The 25776-nt window shown below is 38.6% G+C and overlaps 1 protein-coding gene across 1 annotated transcript in view; it reads right to left on the bottom strand.

Moving 5' to 3' along the window:
• The window catches only part of Prdm10 (PR/SET domain 10), a 92764-nt gene that overhangs the window by 22533 nt on the left and 44455 nt on the right, over positions 1-25776 (bottom strand). Inside the window, 13 exon segments of the mRNA XM_047519602.1 lie at positions 3658-3669; positions 5484-5726; positions 6330-6459; positions 9345-9419; positions 9421-9460; positions 11786-11858; positions 17343-17492; positions 17494-17534; positions 17537-17546; positions 19737-19924; positions 19927-19956; positions 19959-19978; positions 21714-21943. Of these exon segments, the coding sequence (XP_047375558.1) occupies positions 3658-3669; positions 5484-5726; positions 6330-6459; positions 9345-9419; positions 9421-9460; positions 11786-11858; positions 17343-17492; positions 17494-17534; positions 17537-17546; positions 19737-19924; positions 19927-19956; positions 19959-19978; positions 21714-21943 (1242 nt within the window).

Genomic DNA, 25776 nt, shown 5'->3' on the forward strand with positions numbered 1-25776 from the left:
CAGTGACTTGGGTGGCTGAGGCAGGAGGTTTGTAAGTTAGAGGACAGCCTCAGCAATTTAGCAAGATCCTGCCTCAAAAAAAAAAAAAAAAAAGAGCCACGGGCAGGGTACATGCCTGTAATCCCAGTTGCTGGGGTGGGAGGAGGGGACTGAAACAGGAGGATGAGGAGTTCAAAGCTGCCTTAGCAAAAGTGAGGTGCTAAACAATTCAGCGAGACCCTGTCTCTAAATAAAATACAAAATAGAGCTGGGAATGTGGCTCAGTGTCGAGTGCCCCTGAGTTCAATCCCTGGTACCCAAAAATAAATAAATAAAATAAAATGAAATAAAAAGGGCTGGGGACATAACTCGGTGGCAGAGCACCCTGGGTTCAATACCCCAAAAGAAAAATAATAATAATAAAAATAAAATAATAAAAGAGAAGATTTTAGTGCTGGGAGCATAACTCAGTGGTAATGTATTTGTCTATCATGTGAGAGGGTTTTATCCCCAGCACAAAAAAATAAAAACTGAAAAAAATATGTGTGTGTGTGTGTGTGCATGTGGCGTATGTACATATGTATGTATATATATATATGTATATACATGTATATATATAGTGAATTTTATGCTATGTAAATGACATCTCGATTTAAGAAAAAAGAACTGAAAGGGGAATGAAGAATTCAGATTTATGTGAATGTTTGTTCATGAGACAATGACACGTAAGCACGAATCATAAACAGAATATATGCATTGCATCACTTCCTACAAAGAAAATGCAGAGAGGACAAGTTCCTGAGGTAGCCAGTTAGGTCTACTGGTTAGAATGCCATGCTAATGAAGTTAAGCTTATTGCTGTATTTCCTGTCTAGACAGGGCAATTTCTCCCCCTCTCTCTTACTCTCTCTCTTTTATCTCTCTTTTTTTTTTTTCCCTTTGGCAGTCACAGATTGCACTTCCAACTCTGATTAGCCATCTTGTAAATTCATGTAGTAGTTACATGGAATTAAAGTGAGAAAAGATGGATATTCAGTGCGAATCCATCACAACTGCTGGAAAAACATCCATGCTCCACTGAGAGCAGATCCACAGAATCATCTTTCACACAGAGAATACGGAATTAATATTTAACTGTGCTATAATGAAGTCTCAATTGTAAGTTCCTCAAAAACACCAAGGGAAACTCTAGATAGCTTTAAGGGAGAAAAATCCTTCAAAAAGTGCACCTGTGAGCTGGATGCCTTTTACTAGTAATTGAAGGATTAATGGAATCTTAATGCATTATTTGTGCAAGGAAGAAAGTACAGTGAACACCACTTTAACTCTTAATTACTTAGCAGCAACTTCTACATTAATGTGAAATAATCATTTGGGAGGAAAAGAAAAATATTTATATTTGATCTATTGAAATTTCTGAATATACTTGATTCCATATAAAAGAAAATTGCCTTCTGTGGCTTTCTCTAATAGGGCTAAGAGAGAGATTTAAAGATGATACCTACTAATTTATCTTGAGTAGGTAAATAGCAATTCTGCCCTCTTCCCAAGCTTACTGGGGTTGCTAAGGGGAGGGAGAGGACATAATATTTTATTCATTTTTGTATACAGATCCCTTAATAAACTGCTTAGCTCATAGGAAACCTCCAACAACAGTTTGAAAATAAATAAAATATATTTCAAATAAAATTCGAAAAATTATTTCTAGGTGTTTTTTTTTTTTTTTTTCCTATAGTATCCATGAAGATCTTTACGAATAGATCTTTTCAAATCAGTCACTGAGGTTGCTTTCACTTACAGTGCTCAGCAGTCACCTCATCTTTTTACTCTATCTGGACATGTATTTACATTACACAAAAGCTTTTACTATTTTGTCTACTCTCAAAACTTTATGGAAAGATGTCATATAAACAGATACTATTCTGAAGCTGAGAGAAGATTCAAGACTTAGAGCATGTCTTCCATGGAAGAATCATTTCCTTTATCCACCTTTGGTCAAGTTTCCAAGGACAGACACAATGCACAACAGTTGATGACAGTTCCAATGAGGATTCCAAATCTGCTTGGGTGCCAAATCCAGAGTTCAGCTTTGTTTTGGTCCACTATACTAATCAGTCTTCTGTCATTTCTGATTAGCATGAGTACCTTCAGACACTTGATTTAAATTGAGCAGCCACCTGGCTCCTCTTCCTTTGCTCTATTGACAACTCTTATCATCCCTTTGATTTCCATGGAGCCCTGAACACTGTCTAAGTGCTCAAGAACTAGTCTGTATTTCTCTGAGCTAATGATACTCATGTGATCCTCATATTACAAGGTAGTAAAAGTGCTGAAACATTTCCCACCCTTTGAACCACTTTCAGGCCAGTTCTGCTCTAAGGTAGCTTCTGCAGTATAGAGCCACACCTGGTCCACTTTCTAGAAGAAATAATGGCCACCGAAGAGGCAGCACACAGATGTATCGGGGTCTTCTGTTGACCGGACACCTGTTAGTCAACCATACCACACCATATGGGATGTCTGTTGTTCTAAGGATGCCAAAACAGTATCTTTGCTAAGTTCTGTAAATCACATTGCAATGAATTCTGAGACAAGATTCTTTGTTTCTAAAATGTGCCTAAAGTTTGATATTAATAGCTAAAGGAGTGCCTGGTGTGGTGGTGCAGCCCTCTAATCCCAGTGGCTCCAGAGGCTAAAGCAGGAGAATCACGAGTTCAAAGCCAGCTTCAACAATTTAGTGAAGACATGAGCAATTTAGCGAGACCCTGTCTCAAAATAAAAAATAAAAGGGCTGGGGATGTGGCTCAGTAGTTAAGCATCTGTCCCTATGTTCAATTCCTATTTACAACAACAACAACAACAACAACAAAAAGCTAAAGGAACCTACATTATTGATTGATTTTCATACTATTTTAATCCTGAGTCTAAAAAAGAAATCAAATCATCATGCTTGTTTGTTTGTTGTTTGTTCTTAATAACTTTTCCTCAGACTAATATTTTAGGCTTTTAAAACCTTTGGTGGACTAGACTTGCTGAACATACCTCACTCTCCACTATCCTTCACCTATCACCTACTCTAGGGTCAAGCTAGTGCTTGTACTGTCCCATAACTACACCAAGCACATCCCTGTGTCTGGGACTCTGATTTGAAAGCTATACTCCTCTAGAATGGTTCACCTTCTAGAAAAGACATTCTCTCTTTCAGGGACTCAGTCTAGGTCTCCTTCATCTATTAATTATTCCCTATCTCCTCCACCTTTCTTTGGTCTTTCATTCCTCCAAGTTCCTAGAGCAATTATAGGCTATACTTTTACATTTCACACATAACTGTAAACAATCTTATGCTATTTTTTAGACTATCAGCTCCCAGATACAGAGCTCAAGGGAAAGTTAGAATTCAGAACCACTCCATAAGTAATTCAAATTATTTTAGAGCTGGAAGGGACCTTGGAGATCACTTAGTCCTAACCTCCATTTCATACAAGAAGAATCTGCAGCCCACAATTTACTCACTAATCTATTTGCAAATGAATTATAATTATTCATTAATTTGCATTTACTGGAGCAACCAAATTGTGCTTTTCATCAGGATTTAGTAAATACAGGTTGCAATGAACAGCAGGTCAGGCAAACACTTAAATAACATTCTGTTATGTGAAACACAGGAAACAAACCTACCTGCAGCTCCAACTGAGCAGGCAGCATTAGAGGAGAGAAAAATAGTTACATTACCAATTGGATTGGAAGACTTCCCTTCAGTTGGTCATTACCAATCTGGATAAAAAAGATGAAAAAATACATAGCCCTACTTTTTAGAATGTGTGCAAGGAGAAAACAAGATAGGTCAACTAAGACTGACTTCTAAAAGTCACATGCCTGTGGCTTTTGTTTCACACAAGGAACCATATACAGAACCAGTATCCCAACTTGTCCAAGAACAAGTACACAGATAGCTAGACTATGCTTGTACATCCACAGTTCACTACATGTGTGCGCTTAAAGCTTTTGCCTTCAAAGAAAAAAAAAAAAAACCAAATCTAGCAAGCATTTCTCTGGACTTAGTAAAATATCAGAATAGACAAAGCAGAAAAGATAGCAATTGAGCAAGAGAAAAAAGGGAAGATTGGGAAATAAAGCAGAACAATGGATGAGAAGATATTCACAGCTTTTTGTTTTTCTGATCTATATTTATATGTTTATAGATCCTTTTGAAGTAGTATACACTGAGCCTAAGTTGTATGTGTTTCAGTTTATAAGATCCTCATAGAGGGTATTGAGACAGAGTTCTTAAGAGTCCTTCAAAGCTGTCATGTGGCTATGAATGTTTAAAAGTATTTTTACATGAAGGCGTGGACTATTTTTCAAGGTCCCTTCTAGCCTATAGGTAAATAAGAACACCTAAAGAGGGAGGTGAGTCCTCTCTCTCTTGCTCACAGCAAGATCCCTTCACAATGGTAGCTGTACCTATTACCACGGACCATCTGAACACAGTCTCACTTATCATCTTTTTAAAAAAAGAAGAAAAAGAAGACCAAAAGAAACATAATCTAAACCAATCATCCATTTAGAACTTATAAAGCCTAGAAGTTGTATGAAAAATCTCTTTCATCTGCAAGTCAAGTGCAAATTAAAATCTTTTATGCCCAGTTGGCCACAAACATGGGTTTTATGTCATTGCTTTTTGTCTGCATAGACACTGCACAAAACTATATCGTTTTCTACATGTAATCCCTGCAGTACTGAGACTCAAATGCTGACTGTGAAATAATAAGAGAAACACATATCTTAACTGGAAGTCATGGTAGCCCTGTAGCCTCAAGATCTAGAGTTAAGACACAGGTAATACAAGTGAGATGCTGACTAGCTCCTGAGATACAACTTAACTTCATACCATCCCAGGTGTGTTGACTCTACCTGCCATATCGACTTGGACACAAGGTCCCCTTACACAGTAATGACACTTGCCAGTCTTCCCTTGGAAACAGTAGATAACCAAGTTTAGTTACCTGCAATTAACTTGTAAGCTATGGTTAGAAACAGATAAGCCTGGCTTAAAATAATTTATATAAGTAATTAGGGCTGGGGATGTAGCTCAGTGGAAGAGTGCTTGCGTAGCACACAGGAGGCCCTAGGTTCTACCCTCAGCACCAAAAAGAAATAAAAGAAAATATAAATAATAATTATAATTAAGTATACGTTATTTCTCCATTTCTAATCTATGAACTTAGGGATGTGGAAAGCTATCTTATTTTAACTGTACTAGTCCAGGAGCTGCCAAAATCCAGGCTTGTGTGTTATTACTAAACTGCTAGAATCTAGGACTAGCTATGACAGCCTGCCATAGGATATGGAGACATTAAGAAATAGAATTTTCTTGCAAAATAAGGGGTTCAAGCAGGTAATGGGCTAGATGAAAGATTTCGAAGTGGATGGTGATCAGACTGGAACACCAAATGTTGAGGGGAAGAAAGAGACTGGCAGTTAAGAAGGAGCATCCCACTTACTCGGATGCGTTTGGCCCTGCGCATGTCATCGGCGGTCAAAGTGCTCTGGGTGGGTACGACGCTCTCTTCATGCTGTGGCTGCAGGTGTAGGGTGTGGGTTTCTGGTTCATGCTCCAGAGACGACTGGGTTTCCTGCGGCAGCTGAGGGATTGGGATAGTGGTCTGTTCCGGTTGATCCAGCCCATTCAGACTAGCAGGTTCAGCCTCATCAAACTGCTCCTTTGTGGGAAAATGTAGCAAGTCCTGAAATTTGTAATAACCGGGAATTATATCCCTACCTAGATAGAGATCAGTACTAAAGGACTACCAGCTGAGATTTAGAATTGCTGCCTTTTTTTTTTTTTTTTTTTCCTTAAGAGACAGCATTTTGCTGTTACCTAGGCTGGGCAGGAATCCTGTACTCAAGTGATCCTCCCAACTTGGCTTCTCAAGTAGCTGACCACTGTGCCCCGTTACTGCTTATTTTTAAATGACCAGATTTATAATGGTCAGAAAAAAAATACTCTGGGAAAATTAGGTAAATAAGCACAAAATACAAAAACCATGGGATATTTCAGATATTTCTTAGTAATGGTTTAAGTTAATTTTTTAAAAAATCCCCTCTCTAATATCTCTGGCCAATTTCAGATTTTTAGGGCAGCAAATTTGAGTTTTTGTTTTAAATAACACTCGAAAATACATGCTTTTTGTCTTTCTCCAATCACACTTTAATTAACAAGCAGCAAAGCTCTGATTCATTGACAGAACTATTAACATATGAAAGGTGTTTGTGTTTAAATCCAGGAAGGGTTCTGTAAATTCTCTAAACAAGCATCTAAGCAGGAGTTCTTTCCCAGTCCCCAGTACCTGTGTCCCATCATCACTTTTTTCTCCATTTTCACTGGTTATTTCCAAGCGGATAAATTTTGGAGGACGCCCTGGCCGTCGACCTGGGCCAAATCGCCTCTTGCCTCGTCCCCTTCCTCTGCCTCTTGTTCTGGGGACAAGAGATTAGGTTACAAATAGTTATAGTTACATCATGCTCCCTAAAATATTTCCAACCCCAGATTTTGAGTTCCTCTCACTTGATTACTTTCCCTGTTTCTTTTCTGTAATGGAAACAATGTTTTGCTAATACGCACTTTCTAAAGTTCTCATCTTTGCCCTCCCTAAAAAAAAGGTGTCTTTGAATTATTCTTGAAAAAAAAAAAAAAAAAGGCTATATAAACACAAAGCACCAACAATATTTTGCTTCTGAAAGGAGGTAAGAAATGCAAACAGAACATGCTAAGCCTAGTGTTACCTGAGGACATGTTACCTTAGGCAAGATTCCATCCTTTCTCTATTTCCCCCTTACCTCAGTTCAGATTCCTTTCACAAAATATGGCTAACTCAAATTATTTTGTTTTACCAAAATCTCTGGGAGCGTCAGAACAAATTTCTTATTCAACTATTCCATAACATGCCTAGCAAACACCAAATTATTTTATTTTATTTTATTTTGCTATTGACAATGTAACTGGCACAACCCTTTAGTTTCACATTTTTTACACAAGGAATCTTGTGTAAAAGGTGGAATCTAGTGTTATATATTCATATATTGTTACATATTCATACATGCACACAATATAACAATATAATTTGGCCAATATCATTCCCCAATATTTCCCCTTTCCCTCCCATCTTCCCTCTCCCTGGTCCTTTCCTCTACTCTGCTGATCTCCCTTCCATTTTATGAGATTCCCTTCCACCTTTCCTTTTTCCTCTCCAGCTTCCACATGAGAGAAAATATATGGTCCTTGACCTTCTGAGTCTAGCTTATTTCACTTAACATGTTCTCAAGCTCCATTCTTTCTCCTGCAACTAACGATTTCATTTTTATTTATGGCTGAATAAAACTCTGTTGTGTACATATGTCTATTTTCTTTATCCAGTCATCCATCAATGGATACCCACTTTGGTTCCACAGTTTGGCTAAGATACCAAATAAATTTTTACCTCATTTAATGGATTTCTAACATACAAAAATTCCTTATTAAGAGACTCCAAAAGTACATCACAAACATCTTTTAGATGAGGGGGGGTTATATATGATATCCATCAGGTCATGTTTTACTCTTCTATGTATCTATTTAAAAATTTTTTTTTTCCCAGAAACTTTTTTTTTCTCCTAATGTTGCCCAGGCTGGTCTCGAATTCCTGAGTTCAAGGAATCCTCCTGTCTCAGTCTGCCAGGTAGCAGGGACTACAGGCCCATGCTTTCTGCGCACTCTTAAGATTTTTATTATGGAAAATTCTAAATATAAGCAAATGTAGAGAACAGTATAATGAGCCCAAGGTACCTATAACCCCAATTTTAATACTTATCAATTCATAGCAATATTATTCCATCTATATCTCTACATGCATACCTATTATATCCCAGACCTCATTTCACCTATAAATATCTTTGCATGTATCTCTAAATCATAAGTACTCTTATATATGTATGTGAATATAATACAATACCATTATCACACCTAAAAAAATCAGGTAGTTGCTCAGTATTATTTTATCTAGTCAAATTCAGACTTTCCTCATTGTCTCAAATTTCTTTTAACAGATGGCACGTGAAGATTTTATCTACTATGTGTCACACACTATGCATGACACTAAAGATATCAAGTTATAGGTGATCTTATCCTCAAAAGTCTAGCAGAGAGGACTGGGGTTGTGGCTCAGTGGCAGAGCACTTGCCTAGCATGTGCGAGGCACTGGGTTTGATTTTTAGCACCCATATTGATAAGAGAATAAAGTAAAGTCTATCAACATCTAAAAAATTGTAAAAAAAATTGTTAAAAAAAGTCTAGCAGAAGCAGCAGGCCTATAAGCCAAAATCCTAATATAAAAATGCTACAATAGAACCATGAACAGTTTGGGGAATACCTAGGAGTGAATAGCTTAACTCTTATTGTGCCCATCCCCTTCAGATATTTATCCCAAGGTCAGATCCTAGACCTGTTGTCCTCAATACCATCCCACTACCCCTGTTTCACAAAGTGCCCATTCTGACACTATCCTCATAGCTCTCTCCAGACTCACTCCCTTCAATACCCACACTCAACAACCCTTCCACCCCACAGCATCTCCAATCCAATCCTTCCTTCTTCCACAGCACACTTCTAAGATCATTCACTGCAATCAATCCCTTTATCTGCTCTGATCCCGACACTAGGTGTTGCTTCTTTGTTGTCACTGTGTTGAATGCTCTTAGTGAAACCATACCTTGTGTAATCCAGTTCCCTGCCTGTATCGCACCAGCAACCATGCAGCTAGATGGTTGCTGGGAACAATATACAGACTTGCTTGTGGTCTTTTGTTTCATGACCATGAACCTCATGTGGACATTCAGTGTTGTAGCAATGTACAGTACTCCCCTAGAATATTCTCTTTCCCACTTGACTAAGTAAGGTTTCACACCATCTTGTATCTTTCCAATCCTTTAAGTGGACAATTCCTACATCTGTCCAATTGATACCACCCTATTCTAAACAACACTCTTTCCTCACCTGCACTGTTGCAATAGCTTCTGAATGAACTCGGGGGTCTTCCCTCTTACTTCAATACACCCTTACCCTGATGTTTATATGCTATCTGAAGGATTCTGATTTCAGAATCTCTAATTAAGGGAGATTTAACTAGAGTAAGGAAATTTTCCATTGCTGGTTATTGGTTATGCTAGAAAAGCAATAAAGAGTAAATAAGGCAGGGGTTGGGTATGAAAGATAACCCTCAATAGCTACCTACCTGGTTACCTAAGCATACACACTCATTAGTCTATATACAAAAATTATTCCAAATCTTTAAAGAACTGATTTGTGAGACTTTCATCCTCGTACATACCTGCTAAATACATCCAGTTTCTCATCATGAGAATTGAGATGCTGATGCAATTGCTCTGAGCTTATAAACCGGCGGTACTTCATAGCAGGGCCAATTCTTCTCTTGCTCTCGAAGAACTAGAGTCACGGGAGAGAAATCATGAAAGCTGATGATCAACAGACCAGGAAAACTCAGATGCCTGCTATCTCTGCCATTTATCTCACTGCAGACAGTATCTGCTATTTGTATTACTTTCTTGTTATAAAATCAAAGGCTAGAATTTGGCAGAGAGGTGGTTTATAGGCTTTTATTTTCTGACACATTCATGCAGGACATCAAAGGAACAACACCCTCACACTGCTTTCTCTTACTCTACACACACCACACCTCCCCCAGAAAGACAGAAAGTGCTGCAAGGAGATCTGTATTCAGATAACCTAATGATTTGGATCCAAGTTTCATATTTTTTTTCTTTTTGGTACTGGAGATTGAATCCAGGGGTGCTTTACCACTGAGCTACATTCTAGCTCTTTTTATTTTATTTTGAGGTAGGGTCTCTCTAAGTTGTTGAGGGTCTTGCTAAATTGCCCAGGATAGCTAGTCTTAAAAATGTGATTCTCCTGCCCCACACTCCTGAGTCACCAGAAGTACAGGTATGCACCACTGTGTCCAGCCCAAGTCTCATAATTTAAGGGTATATTTTATCATAAATAACTTAAAAGTGAATACCCAACATAATGACTTTAGCAAATGTTTGGAAGTAACTACTAAAGCTGAATATATGCATACTATAGGACCCAGCAATTCCACCCCTAGATGTAGACCTAACAGAAATGTGCATACATGTTCACCAAAAGGTATGCATAAAACAGAGCAAGCACTCTTCAAAACAGCTCAAAACTACAAACAATCCTGTTGTAAGATAAAAGAATCTGGCTAGCCTTAGTCCCTGGTTCCTGGGAGGTAACCTCTTAGTAGCTGGAATTTCCTGATTGATAGAAGTGCCTTTGTTATCATCACTGCCCTCATTCTACCTAAGCTTATGCTATGGAGATGACTCAGAGTCAGGGCTGGCAGTGCCAGAAAGTCCAACCTTGTGATTAGGTTGGTGCTTTGCCAGGTGCTTGGCACACACCTGTAATCCCAGCCACTTGGGAGGCTGAGGAAAGAGAATCACAAGTTCAAAGTCAGTCTGGGCAACTCTGGGAGACCCTATCTGAAAATAAAGAACAAAAAGGGTTGGGGATGCAGCTCAGTGGTAGAAAACCCTGGCTTCAAACCCCAGTACTACAAAAAAAAAAAGAAGGCTGGTGCTTTGAGCCAGGTGATACCAGCCCTACCTCCCACAAGAGAATGAGAGCTAAAAATCGAGTCCAGTTACATGACCAATAATTCAGTCATGCCTATATAATAATGTCTCAATAAAAACTCTGGACAGCAAAGCTCTGATGAGCTTCTATGATTGGCAGTGATACATCAATGTGCCAGAAGGATGACATATCCTGAGAGGACACAGAAACTTCATTTAGGACCCTTCCAGACCTCACCCTAGTTCTCTTCTTTTGGTTGATTCTCAAGTATATCCTTTATAAGAAAACTGAGATCATTAAATAAAGTGCTTTCCTAGATTCTGTTAAGTCATTCTAGTTAAATATCAAACCTGAGGGGCACTAAGGAACCCCCTAAATTATAGCTAGTAGTGTAGATAGCTTGGAAACTCCAGAGCTTGCATCTGATATCTGAAGTGAGGGAGTCTTACTGAAAACTGTGCCCTTAACCTGTGAAATATGACCAGGTTCTGGGTAGTTACTATGATAATTGCATTGCACAACCAAATCTACAGCACAATTGTAAATGAATTGTTATATATTTATACAACAGAATACCAAACAACAATAAAAATGAATAAATTGCAATCATATCCAATAATATGATGAACCTGACAATGCTGAGTAAGATGCCCAGGCTACAAAGGTGTACATATCATATCATTCTATTTATGTGCATTTCAATAACAAGCACATAAGCAGGAGAGTAATCATGCTTGGGAATTTACACAGATGTGTTCACTGTAAAAATTCATCAAGCAGTATACATAACAATTTGTTCACCTTTCTATACAGAGAAGGCATTTCAGTAACATTTACATTAAAAACAAAGTCAATGCCTGCTTTACTATGTCCTCAAAGATGTTCAAGTCCAGATAAGAATTGTCCTCTGATCTAGGTTCTAATTTGGTATTTGCAGGTTTTCATTATATTAAATACTATTTTCTAGCACATATGAAAGAAATGTAAATATGTCATTGTAATTTGATCCTAGAGTTGTTGGAGATGTATCTCTAAGAAACCTGGAATATCTTCTGAACTATACTGAGATGGAAAAATTAGAAGTTGCATGAAGATGTAACATATACAACTTAGAATTCATGTAGAAAATATATAATATAAAAGTCCAACCACCTTTCCTTTCTTCCTCAGAAATGTCATGAATTTTCTGGTTCACAAACTCAGCATAGGATGCAGCATACCACACCTGCAAGAACCAAGGACATCAAAGACTAAGGAACATCACCAGATGTGCTTTGCATGCTTACATTATTTCTCCCCAAATGAAACAATTCAGGCTTTTCCACAGCCCATTTAAAAAAAAAAAGAAAAAAAATCACACTGTGAACTCCGCCCCCCAATACCCATCTGGCAGATCATCTGTCAGGAAGTCCATTTGTCAAGACACAGTGCCTATTTCTTTTCCCTTTTTAAAAAATTTGTGTTGTTTTTATCAATAACTCCATAAGAACTTTATTCATAAGTCACTTCATCTAAATAAAACAGCCACTTCTGATTTTTTTTTTAAATTTAGACTATATTTAAACACATATTTGAATACAGCTGCCATCATAGTGGCTGACCAAATAGCTCAACTGGGATCAGCAATGGGACTATTATCAAATGCTTCCACATTCTCCCAAGGCTCTTCTCTCTTACACCAATGGTAGCTGCTTCTCTCCTATCCCAGTGACTGCTTCTGCACACTCACCTTAGCTGGCTCCTCTTCTACCTAACTTTTCAATATTGGTGCTCCTCAAAATTTAACCCAAATCCTGGGCCTTCTTATTTTCCCTCCAGTGATCACATCAATTTCTAACCAACCCTATGCTAATGACTCCCAAATTAACATCTTTATCCCAGATGTCCCTTCTCTGATCACTCCAAGCGCATTCTACTGCTGACCTGATATTTGGTATATTTCACCAAAAGCTCAAATTTAACATGTCCAGAATGGAATTCCTGATGCTTCCCAACTCACATCTCCATCTCTACCTATCTTCTCCATTTCAACAATTGTCCCACCTTCCACCCAAGTGCTCAGACTTAAAACCTAAAAGATGTCTTTGCTTTCTCCATTTGCTTCTGTAATCCTTCAGTAGTACTATCACTTTCTCAGATGTTCTCCATCTCTGCTTCTTCCACTTGAGGCAAGCCAACACCATCTCTTGCCTTCAAACTAGCCTCCCCTTTTCCTTGCAATCCACACAGGAGCCACAGTGGTCTTAAAACACAATTAAATTTTGTTGTACCAGAAATGGCTTATTTCCTAAAAAACCTGAAATGTTCACGATAATCCTCCAAGGGCTCCATGATCTCCTCTATCTTACTAAGAAACTTCAGCCCTTGTCACTTTGCCCACCTTTGCGCCAAGATGGCCTACACTCAGCAACTCAAACATGCCCAGTGCTTTCCCACCTCAAGCCTTTGCCCTTGTTGTCTGACCCCTAGGAATGCAGGGTTCTTCTCCTTTGCTCTTCTTGTAACCCTCTGAAGGGTTGGTCCCTTCTCATTCCCAGACCTCAGTCCATCACCTGTTCAGCAAGGCTTTTTCTATGCAGCATATCTATATTGGTCCCTTCCCTGTTATTTGCTCTTTCTGCACCATGACACTTAACTCCTATTGGATATTATTTGCTTGTTTGCATCTTTCGGTCCACTTCCCCCTCTAGAATGCAAGTTCCCTGAACACAAGGTAACAGCTTGTTTTTTCCTATGTATGAAACACAGGAGTTCAACATATTAATGACTAAATGACTTAATCATATATAATTTTATAGAACATTCATTTAAATATATGGGAATATTTATAAAGGCAGACTTCATTTTGAATGGTACAGTAATATTCTGTAGAGCCTGTATTAATTTACTTAACTGTGTCCCTATGGTTGCACTTTAAGGTGGTTTATCATTTTGCTGTTACAAATACTACCCTAATCCATCAATTCCAAGATGTATATTTTTTTCATATTTAACATCTCAGAAATCAGAAAGCATCTCTCACTCTGGCATCTTACAATCTTTGTCCTGATGCAGCACTCAGCACCTGTGCAAGGCTCCGGCACAAGTCTGACCCAGCTCTCTGCACTGTTCTTACCTCATTCAGTTATAAGCACCCCCTTTGTTTCCAAGACTTGTTGACACCTGCCAAGCACTGCAAATGAAGGCCAAAAAAGTTGCCATTTCCCTCAGAATAAAAGAAATTTCAAAGTAGTAAGAGACTTAGCATCCTCCAGTCCTCTCATTAAGGCTTCGGTCAGACCTGTCAGAAGCTTCCTGCTGACTTGATCAAAAACCACTTTGCTTTCAAGGACCAGTGATTCAATTCAAGAAAAAGAAACAGATGAATTCAAATGAATGGGAAAGCACAATATTCAAACTCTAGGGGTGTGGCTCAAGTGCCAGGCCTGATTTCAGCACCACACACACAAAAAGTTATCTGTGGTATGGAACAACATCCCAGAGACAAAGGTAGAATATTTTTTTAATATCTTTATTTATTTATTTATTTTATGTGGTGCTGAGGTTCAAACCCAGTGCCTCACACACACTAGGCAAGCATTCTACCACTAAGCTACACCCCGAGTCCTGGACTATTTATCTTTTAAAAGATTGTGAGGAGAGGGTTATGGCTTAGTAACAGAACAAAATGTGAGGCCCTGGGTTTGATCCCAGGCACCACATATATGTGTAAATATATTATATACACACACACACACACAACAATATCAAGGACTGGGGATGTGGCTTAGTAGTACAGCACTTTCCTAGCATGAATAAGCATTGCAAAAAAAAAAATATATATCATATATATATACACATCAATATTATCTTATCATCTAGTGGTACAGAAGATGGCAGAAGACAGAAAAGCAAAAACATGAGGCCCATACTTATAATCCCAGTTACTCAGGAGGTTGAGGCAGGAGGATCTCAAGTTTGAGGCCAACCTAGGTAACTCTGCAAGACCTTGTCTCAAAATAAAAATAAAAAGGGCTGGAGGTAGCTCAGTGATAGAGCATTTGCCTCAGATGCAAGAAGCCCAGGGTTCAATCCCCACTGCCAAAAAATAAAAAAAGGCACAGACACTATGATGTAAACCAGTGATTGAAAGGGGAAAAAGTCACACTGCATACAAAGCAGTTTTTTAACCTTTTACCTAAGTATGCATTTTTATGCATGCACAAGGATGGTATGATTTTAATATTATTTCTAATTAAATCTAAAATAGCTCCTGAGAAGTATAAAGTAACCATGCTTATCAATTTAACAAATGCAGGCAGGGTGGGTGGCTGGGCCAGCAGTGGTGGATACAAGGTCAGTTCTGGGTGCTCAGGGTCCCTGTGTTATGAACAAAAGAAGGACATGACTGGCAGGAGAAATGGCAGCAGGAAGCAAGTCAGAAGATGGTGGGAACAGCAACAGCAGCCATGTAAAGACTTTTTTACTGAAAAAGTTGATTGAATGTCTGCCAAAATGTTCAAGTCCACCAAAAGAGAGAGAGGCACTGTTGTGACACTAATGAGAGATCATGATATAGCTGTTCTTTTGGATTTCTTTTTAATAATGTGACCTTCACCTTTGATCCCCTGACCTGCATTACTCAGATAACTTTTCATGTTTTAATTTAATTTCATTTTTAAATTTTGGTGTGTATGTTGGAACATTTCATCTCTCAAAGCATAGCACATTGATTTCCTTTAAGTGATAATGAATTTGCAAACTGTTGTCTTCATGTTCTATATTAAAATCATTTTAGATAGATCGATAAAAATTTTTAGGCATTTTAATAACAGTTTAATTGGGAACATTTTTTTTTTCTTTTCTCTTTTGGCCATTCTGGATATGGAACCCAGGGCCTCACACATGCTTTAGGGGGAAAACAAGCTCCCCGCTAGGCAAGCACTCTACCTCTGAGCTATATCCCCAGCTGCACCACACCCTCACGCGCTATTGGGGAATGAACTCAGGGACACATTACCACCAAGATCTATCTCCAGTCCTTTTTCTTTTTTATTTTGAAACAGGATCTCATTAAGTTGCCCAGGCTTGTCTCAAACTTGTGATCCTCCTGCCTCAGCTTTTCAAGTCACTGGGGTTACAGGCTGCACCACTCCACCTAGTTTAAGGGTAATTTTTTTTTAACATTTCTTTGCTATTTTTCCTTTTCTTCTTTAAATAAAGTCTGTTCCCAGCATTTGTTCATTTGTCCATCTGGCTGTAGTAAGGTTGGAGGTGTACAACTCTTTGTCTCAGTTATCATACTTAAAATCTTTATCCCTGTATTACAAATATTTCTCCCACTCTCTCACTTCCTTTTGTCTGTTATTTCGGTTGTTTGTTATACTCAACTATTAAATTCCCATTTAATTGTTGCTGTTCATCTTAATCTCTACAGTTCCACTTACTGGCTTACAAGAGACAACAGAGCTAGGGTATAGTTCAGTGATGGAGCACTGGGATAGATGCCATAAGATATTAATCTCCTTTGACATTCTTTTTATATTTTCTTCATGGTTTATGGGTTATCTAGCTGATGGTTTCCAAGACAGAGGTTTTATAGCTTTTGAACAAAATCCAGGACTTTGTTCTCCCCGTAAAGAGGAGGAATCAATTTCTAACTTTTTCACATTGAGGTACCATACAATTCAGTGTTCATTCCTCATCTATTTTGTCATTTACATCAGGAAGTTAAAGAATACTTTGCCCCCCCTATTTTGTTCATGTTCCTATAAGCTAAGGAAGGAAGGGAGGGAGGAAGGAAGGAAAAAAACCTGGAGGAGTTACTCAGTGGTCAAGCACTTGTCTAGCATGTGTGAGGTCCTGGGTTCCATCCCAGGTATGACAGAAGAAAAAAAAAAACAGAATTTTTCTTTTGTAATCATACCAGAATTTCATTATGTCATCGAGTCAATATTTAGACAAATTCTAACAGGGTTAGTCCCAAAACACATATTTCTAAAATCAGAAGTCAGAGAATTCTTTGAATAAAATGAAGTATTTAGATAAAGAAAAAGAATCTTGCCATCCATTTGAATTTTATTTTACAAAATCTCATGTTTCACAACAAATTCCTCTTTAGTTAAGTATAAATGACATTAAGTGACACCATCTTTAATTACCCCATCACAAATACCAGTCTGCTCCCCATACAATCACTTTCTTATCCCTAGACCTAATGGCACTTGATGAGCACAGAGTCCATCTACTTTTCACTGTTTCATTTGCAGGATTATTATCAGTCTGTAGTACATAGTATAGTCATCCCTCTGTGTCCATGGGTTCCCCCAACTGCTGATCAAAAATATTGTCTAAAAAATTTGCATCTGTACTTAACATAGAGTTTTTTCTTGTCATTAGTCCCTAAACAATACAGTATAACAACTATTCACATAGCACTTTATTTTATTAAGTATTATAAATAATCTAGAAATGATTTAAAATATGTGGGAGAATGCGTAAGTTCTACGCAAATATTACACCATTTCACATACGGGACTCGAGCATCCACAGATTTTGTTATCTGCAGGGGATCCTAGAACCAATTCCCCTAGGAATGTCTCCAGAAGTAAGTAAATTACCAGTAAAGGACCAGTTTAGTAAGAATCATACTTTAAGGGGAAAAAAAATAGGAAAAGTTCTAAATAATTACTCTTTTTTAGCAGAGGGCCCTCCAGATCCAGCACTGTACCTTCAGTTCCTGCTTGGGTTCCACATTCTTAATTGTTGTATAATAAACATGGTGGCCATATTGGTAAGCCACCAGGTTCTGTTCTAGGTGTTCTGGGCTGGACGTACAAAACATCATCCAGTTACACAAAGTTTCATCAGATAACTCAAAACCACAGGTCTTCATGCAAATCCCTGTCTTTTCTGTCCCCTTATCAAGAGAAACCTGCAACCAAAGAAAAGGTTAAAAAAAAAAAACCTTCAATATACTATTAGCAATAATGTATAAAATATTTCTCCTTAAATTAACCCATACATCTCCCTTGTATCTAGAAAGATACTAGAATTGTAACTTAACAACATAAGATAAAGGATACTTCCTGAAACCTCTCTGACCTGTAACATTACTTGGCAAAATCCTAAAAGTTCACCAATCTAACTACATGACTTTAGTTAATTTTCACAAAACTAGCACAACCAAAACTGCTGTAAATAAATGTTAGCATAATACTCCCAGTTCATTATAATTTGCCTCCTTTGGAGATTCAACTGTATCCATTTATAATATTCAGCCAAGAGACAGGTAATATTCTTGCTTGGAGAGCTTTTTTTTTTTTAAGACGTTAACAGACCTTTATTTATTCATTTATTTATATGTAATGCTGAGAATCAAACCCAGTACCTCACACATGTTAGGCAAGCGTTCCACCACTGAGCTACAACCCCAGCCCTTGCTTGAAGATCTTGAGTATTAATTTAAAAAAAAAAAATCTCTCTACACAGCAGTTAATTTCTCAAAAAAAATACATTCCAGATATTCACCCCCACTTACTGCCCTTTCTTAGCTCTTCAGAGTGGCTATTCAAAAAAGAAGATAGGTAAAGAGGGTTGGGTAGAAGCAAAAGCATTAAAAATAAAGAATGCAAATCAAAATAAATATTCTTCAACATACAGTAAACTATTTTTTTGTTTTTTTAGGGTGGGTTTTTTGTTGGTTTTTGTTTGTTTGTTTTTGCAATGCTGAGGATCAAACCCAGGTCGTGCACATGTTTGATAAGAGCTCTGCCACTAAGCAACATCTCTAGCCCCAATGAACAATTATTTAACAGAAAAAAATAGGACAGATTCAGTAGGACAGAACCTGTTGTAATATTGAAAAGTAGTTTTTCACACAAACATTCCTGGCACATAGATTACATACATCCATGTAATTTTGTTTTTGTTTTTGTTTTCTTTGTGGTACTAGAGACTGAACCTAGGGGCACTACACCACTGAGCTACATCCCAACACTTTTTTTATTTTTAAATTTTGATACAGGATTTTGCTAAATTGCCCATTATATGCTCCAACTTGTGATCCTCCTGCCTCAGCTTCCCAAGTGGCTGGGATCACAGGTATGTACTACCATGTCCAATCACATTCCAAAGTTCATTTTAAAAAAAGAAAGAAAGGGCTGGGGTTGTGGTTCAGTGTGAGGCACTGGGTTTGATTCTCAGCATCACATAAAAATAAATAAGTAAAAAATAAAGGTTCATCCACAACCAAAAAAAAAAAAAAAAACTTCCAATGCCTCTGTTATGTGTTGAGTTTTGTGTCCCTCAACTCTATAACTCCCAGTACTTCGGAATGTGACTGCATTTGGAGATAGAAACTTTAAAGAGGTAATTAAGTAAACATGACATAATTAGAATACACCCTAATCTAATATGACTGATCCATTTAATAAGAGGAGATTAGAAAAGACACACATAAGTACAGAAGAAAAAACCCTGTGAGGGCACAGTAAGAAAATAGTCATGAACGTTTAAGGAGAGACCTCAGAAAAAACCAAACTGCAACACATTATCTTAGACTTCTACCTCCAGAGAAAAAAAGATTTCCATTGCTGAAGCCTCCAGTCTGTAGCATTTCATTGTGTCAGTTCTAGCATACTGGCTACAGACCCTCTCAGGGAGCTAAAATTACAACCTCCATTTTATTGGCTGGGAGACAAGGTGGGGGGGGTGACATTTTCCATTTCTAATTAACAATGGGGGGTTGGCGAGGGAAGAATAGAGTTACTTTAGACTAGCTAGAGGGGAGTGAAGGGAGGGTAGAGGGTATGGGGGTAGGAAGGAGAGTAGAATGAATCAGACATTATTACCTTATGTACATATATACTATACGACCAGTGGTATTCTACATCATGTATAACCAGAAGAATGAGAAATTATACACCATTATATATGAGGTATCAAAGTGCATTCTACTGTCATGTATAACTAATCAAAACAAATTTAAAAATGTTTTAAAAAGAAAAAAAAATTAGCAAATGACTGCTATGTAATGAAAACAAAAGACTCAGCAGAATAAATGAAATGCCCTTTGAAAAACTGTTAAAGAACAGGAGTAAAATGGGGACAAAGTATAAATTACCTTTAGATGAATGTAACAGTCTTTCAGTTCAGATCCCCTGACAAGGGGTCCCTCCACAGGGCCAAACTGGGTACGCTTCGGAATGCGCCTTTTGGAAAACACTCCTCCAAGGAACCTGTCTATGTAGAGGACCAGTGGGAGACTCGCTCTTGCCCGAGTGAGCACAGGCCGATTGGGGATGGGGTGCAAGGGCCATGCTTGGGGCACACTGAAGAATGGCATTATTACATTCCTCACAGACCCTGCAAAAGAAAAAAAGCCTTGAATAAAAGTCAACTTTCTTGACATCATTTGCTCTCAAGTAAAAAGTTTTGACCTGAAAAATCCCCAAATCTTGTTTCCAGGTCAAAATTCCATGAACTCCTACCAGGGCACTACCCATTTTACTGTAATACATTAGCTTGCACAGATAATAAAATGTGTAATTTTCCTCTGAAATCAGGCAAATTTGGTTATGCCTTCCAAAAATAATATTCAGGCTGTGACTTATGTCACTGCTGATAGTAATTCAAAGAGTGGTCACTAAATTTATGAATCAACAACACAGCCATAAAGAAAAAAGAAATTATTAGGCTAACTTACAAATTTTGGTCACACAAAATTATCTCAATAAAGCTGTTAGAAAAAATGAAAACAAACCCTGATAATACAGTTTAATCAATTTCCTCAAAGGGAGTTAGAAAATCTTCATTCCGAGGGTAGGTCTAACTCAAATGGAGAAAGTATCAACAATTTGGATTTCACCGCAAACTGTCTGATAATGCATTCCCTCCTTTATTCCATCCTTCATTCACTTGGACATAATTAGCCCAGCCCTGTAGGGCATGCATTTCCAGCTCATTCTAAAAAACTCAGTTTGCACCAGCCAGTCACCCTCCCTCTTTGCCAGTAGCACCCACATGTACATTATCCACCAGAATGAGATGCACATAACCATAAAGCAGGGGGGTCAGTGGTTGGATCACAAAGTGTTCACATTCATGTTTTACCATTTCACCCTCTTTCAGCAATGTGGTAACCTGGTTTGGATATTTAAATTTCTATAGTTCTCATATAATGGAGAACAACTTTGTATTAATATTTGTATATAAAGTAGCTTTCTGTGCATTTGACTTAGGAGTTACCTTGAAAACTTCTGAATTCAAGGAAAAATTAAACGAAGTTTTCTGTTGGATAGGAATTTAGTGGAGGACTAAACACTGACCCCCTGCAGAAAGGTCTTACCAGCACCACATGGAAGGCCTAGGAGTGTAGTACAAGGCCACAAAGCTCTGAACAGTCTCGGTCACTTCAAATGAATGAAGTTAGAACTTTGCTATCTGTGTGTGAAGATCCATGAATAGAAACAATGATTTGGTAATGGAAGTTCTTTTTCTTTTTCTTTTTCTTTTTTTTAAAGTACTAGGGATTGAACCCAGGGATGCTTACCCCTGAGCTACATTCCCAGTTCTTTTTATTTTGAGACAGGGTCTCACTAAATTGCTGAGGGTCTTGCTAAATTGTTGAGGCCGGCCTTGAACTTATGATCCTCTTGCCTCAGCATCCTAAGCTACTGGAATTACAGGTGGTTGCCACTGTACCTGACTGGGAAGTTCTTGTTATGAAGAAAGTGGCAAAATAAATTTGTTAGAAACTGAGATGGCTGAATAGTCCCAGACTGGGCCAACTTACAATAGAAGTTTGGTATTAGAGTGACCAGGCTTGGATGCCTAACCCATCACCCACCCCATGTCACCAGAGTAGACAGCCTAACCTCTTCTGGGCTTGTTTCCTCATCAGGAAAACTGGAAAACAAATACAAGTGTCATGATCTCCCTCCCATGGCTTCTGTGAAGATGAAGTGGGATGATGCACACAGAGCATGTGGCACAGTGTGTGGGATGTGGGAAAGGATTCGGTGCAAGTGAACCAAGTTCACAACCACACACACTCATGAGAAAGAGCATGTGGCTTCCTTTGAGAGTCCAGTGCCTGCACTTACATAAATCATGGGGGTCAAAGGGCCGGGGTGGGTCTGGCTCCCAGTCATCCAGATCTGTGTCTTCACCGTCTTCTTCCTCCTCTTCTTCAGTATCCTCCTCCTCCTCCTCTTCCTCTTCTTCTTTTGCCTCCAGTCTAGCTATTGGATTCTGCAGAGTTGCCAAAGGGTCGGAACCATCCACACTCTCGATGGAAGGCAGTACCTGGTTATGCACAGGTAATGAGGCCTGGACAGAAGTGTAAGGTGGAAATAAGCAGACACCTGCTTTCAGTCAGTTGACACAAATGCACACACAGAGTACAGGCTGGGGTGGAATATATTCTTCAAGCTAGTTCTCTGTGAGGCACTGGAAAAAATGGTTTCCACCTGAAGCCTATAAGAAAGAGTCTGACTCTTTCAGATGTCTGTGGTCACAGCTTTTAAGCTCAGATCTCTCCTTTCCATTCTGCCTGTTACCTGGGAAGGCTGAGAAGAAAGCCTGGGTCTCTCTCTTTGATGCCAGCAAGGAGGTTCAAACTGAACAAGGCCCTGATCTTAAGCATCTAGCCCCATTCCTTAGACCTGGTGATACCAGGTCCTCTCCTTACATAGTACCCACAAGCCAATGCACACATGCTCTAGAGGACCACCATGCCTTCTCAGAGACTTACAGTACATGCAACAGCTTTTTCTCACACCTCCTGGGATTGGGGGATCATCAGTCTTCACATTTGAACTAAATCTGGGGTGAGGTCCCTCCTTTCCTTTCAGGTACTGCCACACAAAGGAGGGAATACTTGGCTGCTTTTCAATCACTTTGTTTCTGTTTGTGTTTGTACTGGGGTTTGAACCAGGGGCACTTTACCACTGAGCTACATCTCCAGCCCTTTTATTTTTACTTTGAAATCGGGTCTCACTAAGTTGCTCAGGTTGGCCTTGAACTTGCAATCCTCCTGTCTTAGCCTCCCAAGTCACTAGGATTACAGAACTGTACCACGCACCTGGCTTTTTTTTCTTTTTTTTTTTTTTTTTAAAGAGATGGGGTCTGTGCTATGTTCCTCAAGCTGGCCCAAACTCCTGGGCTCAAGTGATTCCCTGATTCAGCCTCCTGAGTAGCTGAAACTATAGGTGTGTACCAAGTCTGCTTCACTTTCATCACTTGTGTGTGTGTGGTGTGTGTGTGTTGTGTGTGTGCGCGCGTGTGTGTGCGCAGTGCTGAGGCTAGAACTTAGGGTCTCCTACATGCTAAGATGCTAGGCAAATGCTCTATCACTGAGCCACATCCCCAGCTCCTATTTCACTTTTAAAACCAACATGGTGCAATGCATGGTTAGTTTAATTTCAAGGTAGACAGGTCTCCTTTCAAACAGTTCAGAGAGTTAAGATTTGAAGAAGGAACAAAGGAGGTACCTTGCAGTTAGTCTCTTGCAAATAAGACAAGGGTTGGGTGACATATTGGAATAATATTATCTTACCAATACATGGGTAGAAAATAAATGGCACCTTAAGAAGTTCTCCTGCTTCTCATGTGTTATGGGTTATTTATACCCTAATTTCCTTTTAGCCAGTCTGTCTCTTCTGCCTAATTAGTTTCATAGGCATACTCAAATCATGTACTCTCCCCTATTCAAGGAATTAAGATCTAAATATACCTACTCCCTTTTTCTTTATCTTCTCATATACCATTTCCTCTCTTAGAATGTTCTTCCCTCACCAATCTTCTAAATCAAATTATGTTCCAGTTTCCCAGTGAGCCCTACCTGCTGCTTCTAGGCCTCCCTGACTGAACCACCTATGCTCCAAATTCCTGTAGTGCTTAAGTGTCACAGAGTCCAGATCTCCTCAACCCTGAGCCTCGTTTCCTTCCTCACCAGGCGGCCCAGATCATTCTGCTTAGTCTAAATCTCCCCACACACATTTCCATGCATTGGTCAGGGCCTAAGACTTTCCTCTGAATTAGGTGAAATAAGTCTAATCTTTCTGTAACATGAATTAAATACTTGAGGACCAAAACTCTTAATTCATTCAATCATTTCTCATGTGGCTGAACTCCCAGGTCTCTGATCCTCTTGCCTTCATTTATTTCTCAGTGGATTCCATATTTTTATGAATATAGTATCAGACAGCATTACCATCGATGACCAGCTACTGTTCTAGTATAAACTGAACATGAACTTGCAGATAACTACAACTGCCAAGTTCTTTTTTCTCCTCACAGATTTATTAAATCATCTTTCCCCTCCTCAGGACTTAAATAGCTGTTTTTTTCACTTAAATGGGGGATTTTGCATTTATCTCCAGTAAATTTCATCTTATTATTTTTATCTGTTCTTCCAGTCTCCTAAGATCTTTTAGAATCTTGATGCTGACATCTCGCACATTAGCCATTCCTCGCAGCCTTGTATCCATTGTCCAAACACCATCTACTTTGTCCCTGAGTAAGCATTCTCACAAGTCCATCTTGGCTCTCCAACTATGTCTTGGGAAATAAGCCATGGCTCAGGAGTCAGACAGATGTAGAATGATTTAGAATAAAGTCCTGGCCCCACAACTTAGCAAGTTACTAAATTTCTCTGAAGTTTTTCTTCATTTGTCAAATGGACACTCAATATATATCACAATGATTGTTGTGAGGAAAAAGTGAAGCAATATGCACATAAGGCAGTAACAGAATTGTTGACACTTAATAGGTACTCAGTATTATTGTAATTATTACAATTATAATCTTAACTTCATTAAGGACCAAGGTGACATCATACACTTCCTCTACAACTTTAAAAGACAATACTGTTGGGCATACAGGAGTTGTTCAACGAAGACTGAAGATAGTTTGTTGAACTATCTGTGGCCCTTTGGGAAATGATGCCAATCCCTTCAGGCAACTGGAGGAACTCCTTGCTGCTATTCACAGAAACAGCCTTTTTGTTGTTGTTGTTGTTGTGGTTGTTGTTGTTGTTGTTATGAATCAAATCTAAGAGCTCAGGGCTGGGGTTGTGGCTCAGTGGTAGAGCGCTTGCCTAGCATGAGGCACTGGGTTTGATTCTCAGCACCACATATTAAAAAAAAAAAAAAAAAAAAAAAAAAAAAAAAAAAAAATCAATAAAATAAAGGTCCATCAACCAACTAAAAAAAATTTTTAAAAAATCTAAGAACTTAAATTCTATGAAGAAACAGTAATGAAGGTATCTACAGAACCCAGCCTTCTGTTAGAGTTTAAAGACCAATGCTCAACATTTAAAATACTCTGGCTCCAAAAATCACATAAATCACCTACCTCAAGTATAATGCACATGTTTTATTTTTAATTTTTTTAAAAACTTTTATTAAGGGCTGGGGATATAGCTCAGTTGATTGAGTGCTTACCTCGCAAGCACAAGGCCCTGGGTTCAAATCCCTAGTACCGGCAAAAAAAAAAAAAAACTTTTATTAAAAGATGAGGTCTCAGCCAGGCGCAGTGGTGCATGCTGTAATCCCAGTGGCTCAGGAGGCTGAGGCAGGAGGATCACGAGTTCAAAGCCGTCTCAGCATATTAGCAAGGACCTAAGCAACTCAGCAGGCCTCTGTCTCTAAATAAATAATAAAAAGATCTGGGGATGAGTCACCACTCCTGGTCTGCCTCAGCTTCAATAAAAACCAGAAAAAAAATACTGCCTGAGGGTGAGAATAAGGAGACAAGGAGACAAGAAGAAGACAGGGAACTTGCGGCAATACAATGGCTTTGGTCTCCTCATCAAATCCTACAAGAAAGCTACTTCATTCTCACTATCTCAGAGCACAGTTTACTATGTCGCCCTTTATTCTAAACCACTTAAATTTCATGCCAGCATTAGTGATGAATGTTACCACACACTGAACAAACCAAAGCATACATGCACCTCTGCTCCTCATAAATTCTTTATCTCTCTGACAAGTCAAACTGGAAGAATGAATTCAGCAATTCAGAGTTATTCTAGAAAAGCTGAGATGATATATTTTTTCCCCAACAGATGCTGTTAGAACTCTGATTCAGTAAGGTAACTGTTTGGCTTCTAGCCACTGCTGAGAAAGCTGACATCAAAATAGCATCAATAATCTTCACCT

The sequence above is a fragment of the Sciurus carolinensis genome, chromosome 11, assembly GCF_902686445.1.
Source record: "Sciurus carolinensis chromosome 11, mSciCar1.2, whole genome shotgun sequence".
NCBI classification, from domain to species: Eukaryota; Metazoa; Chordata; class Mammalia; order Rodentia; family Sciuridae; genus Sciurus; species Sciurus carolinensis.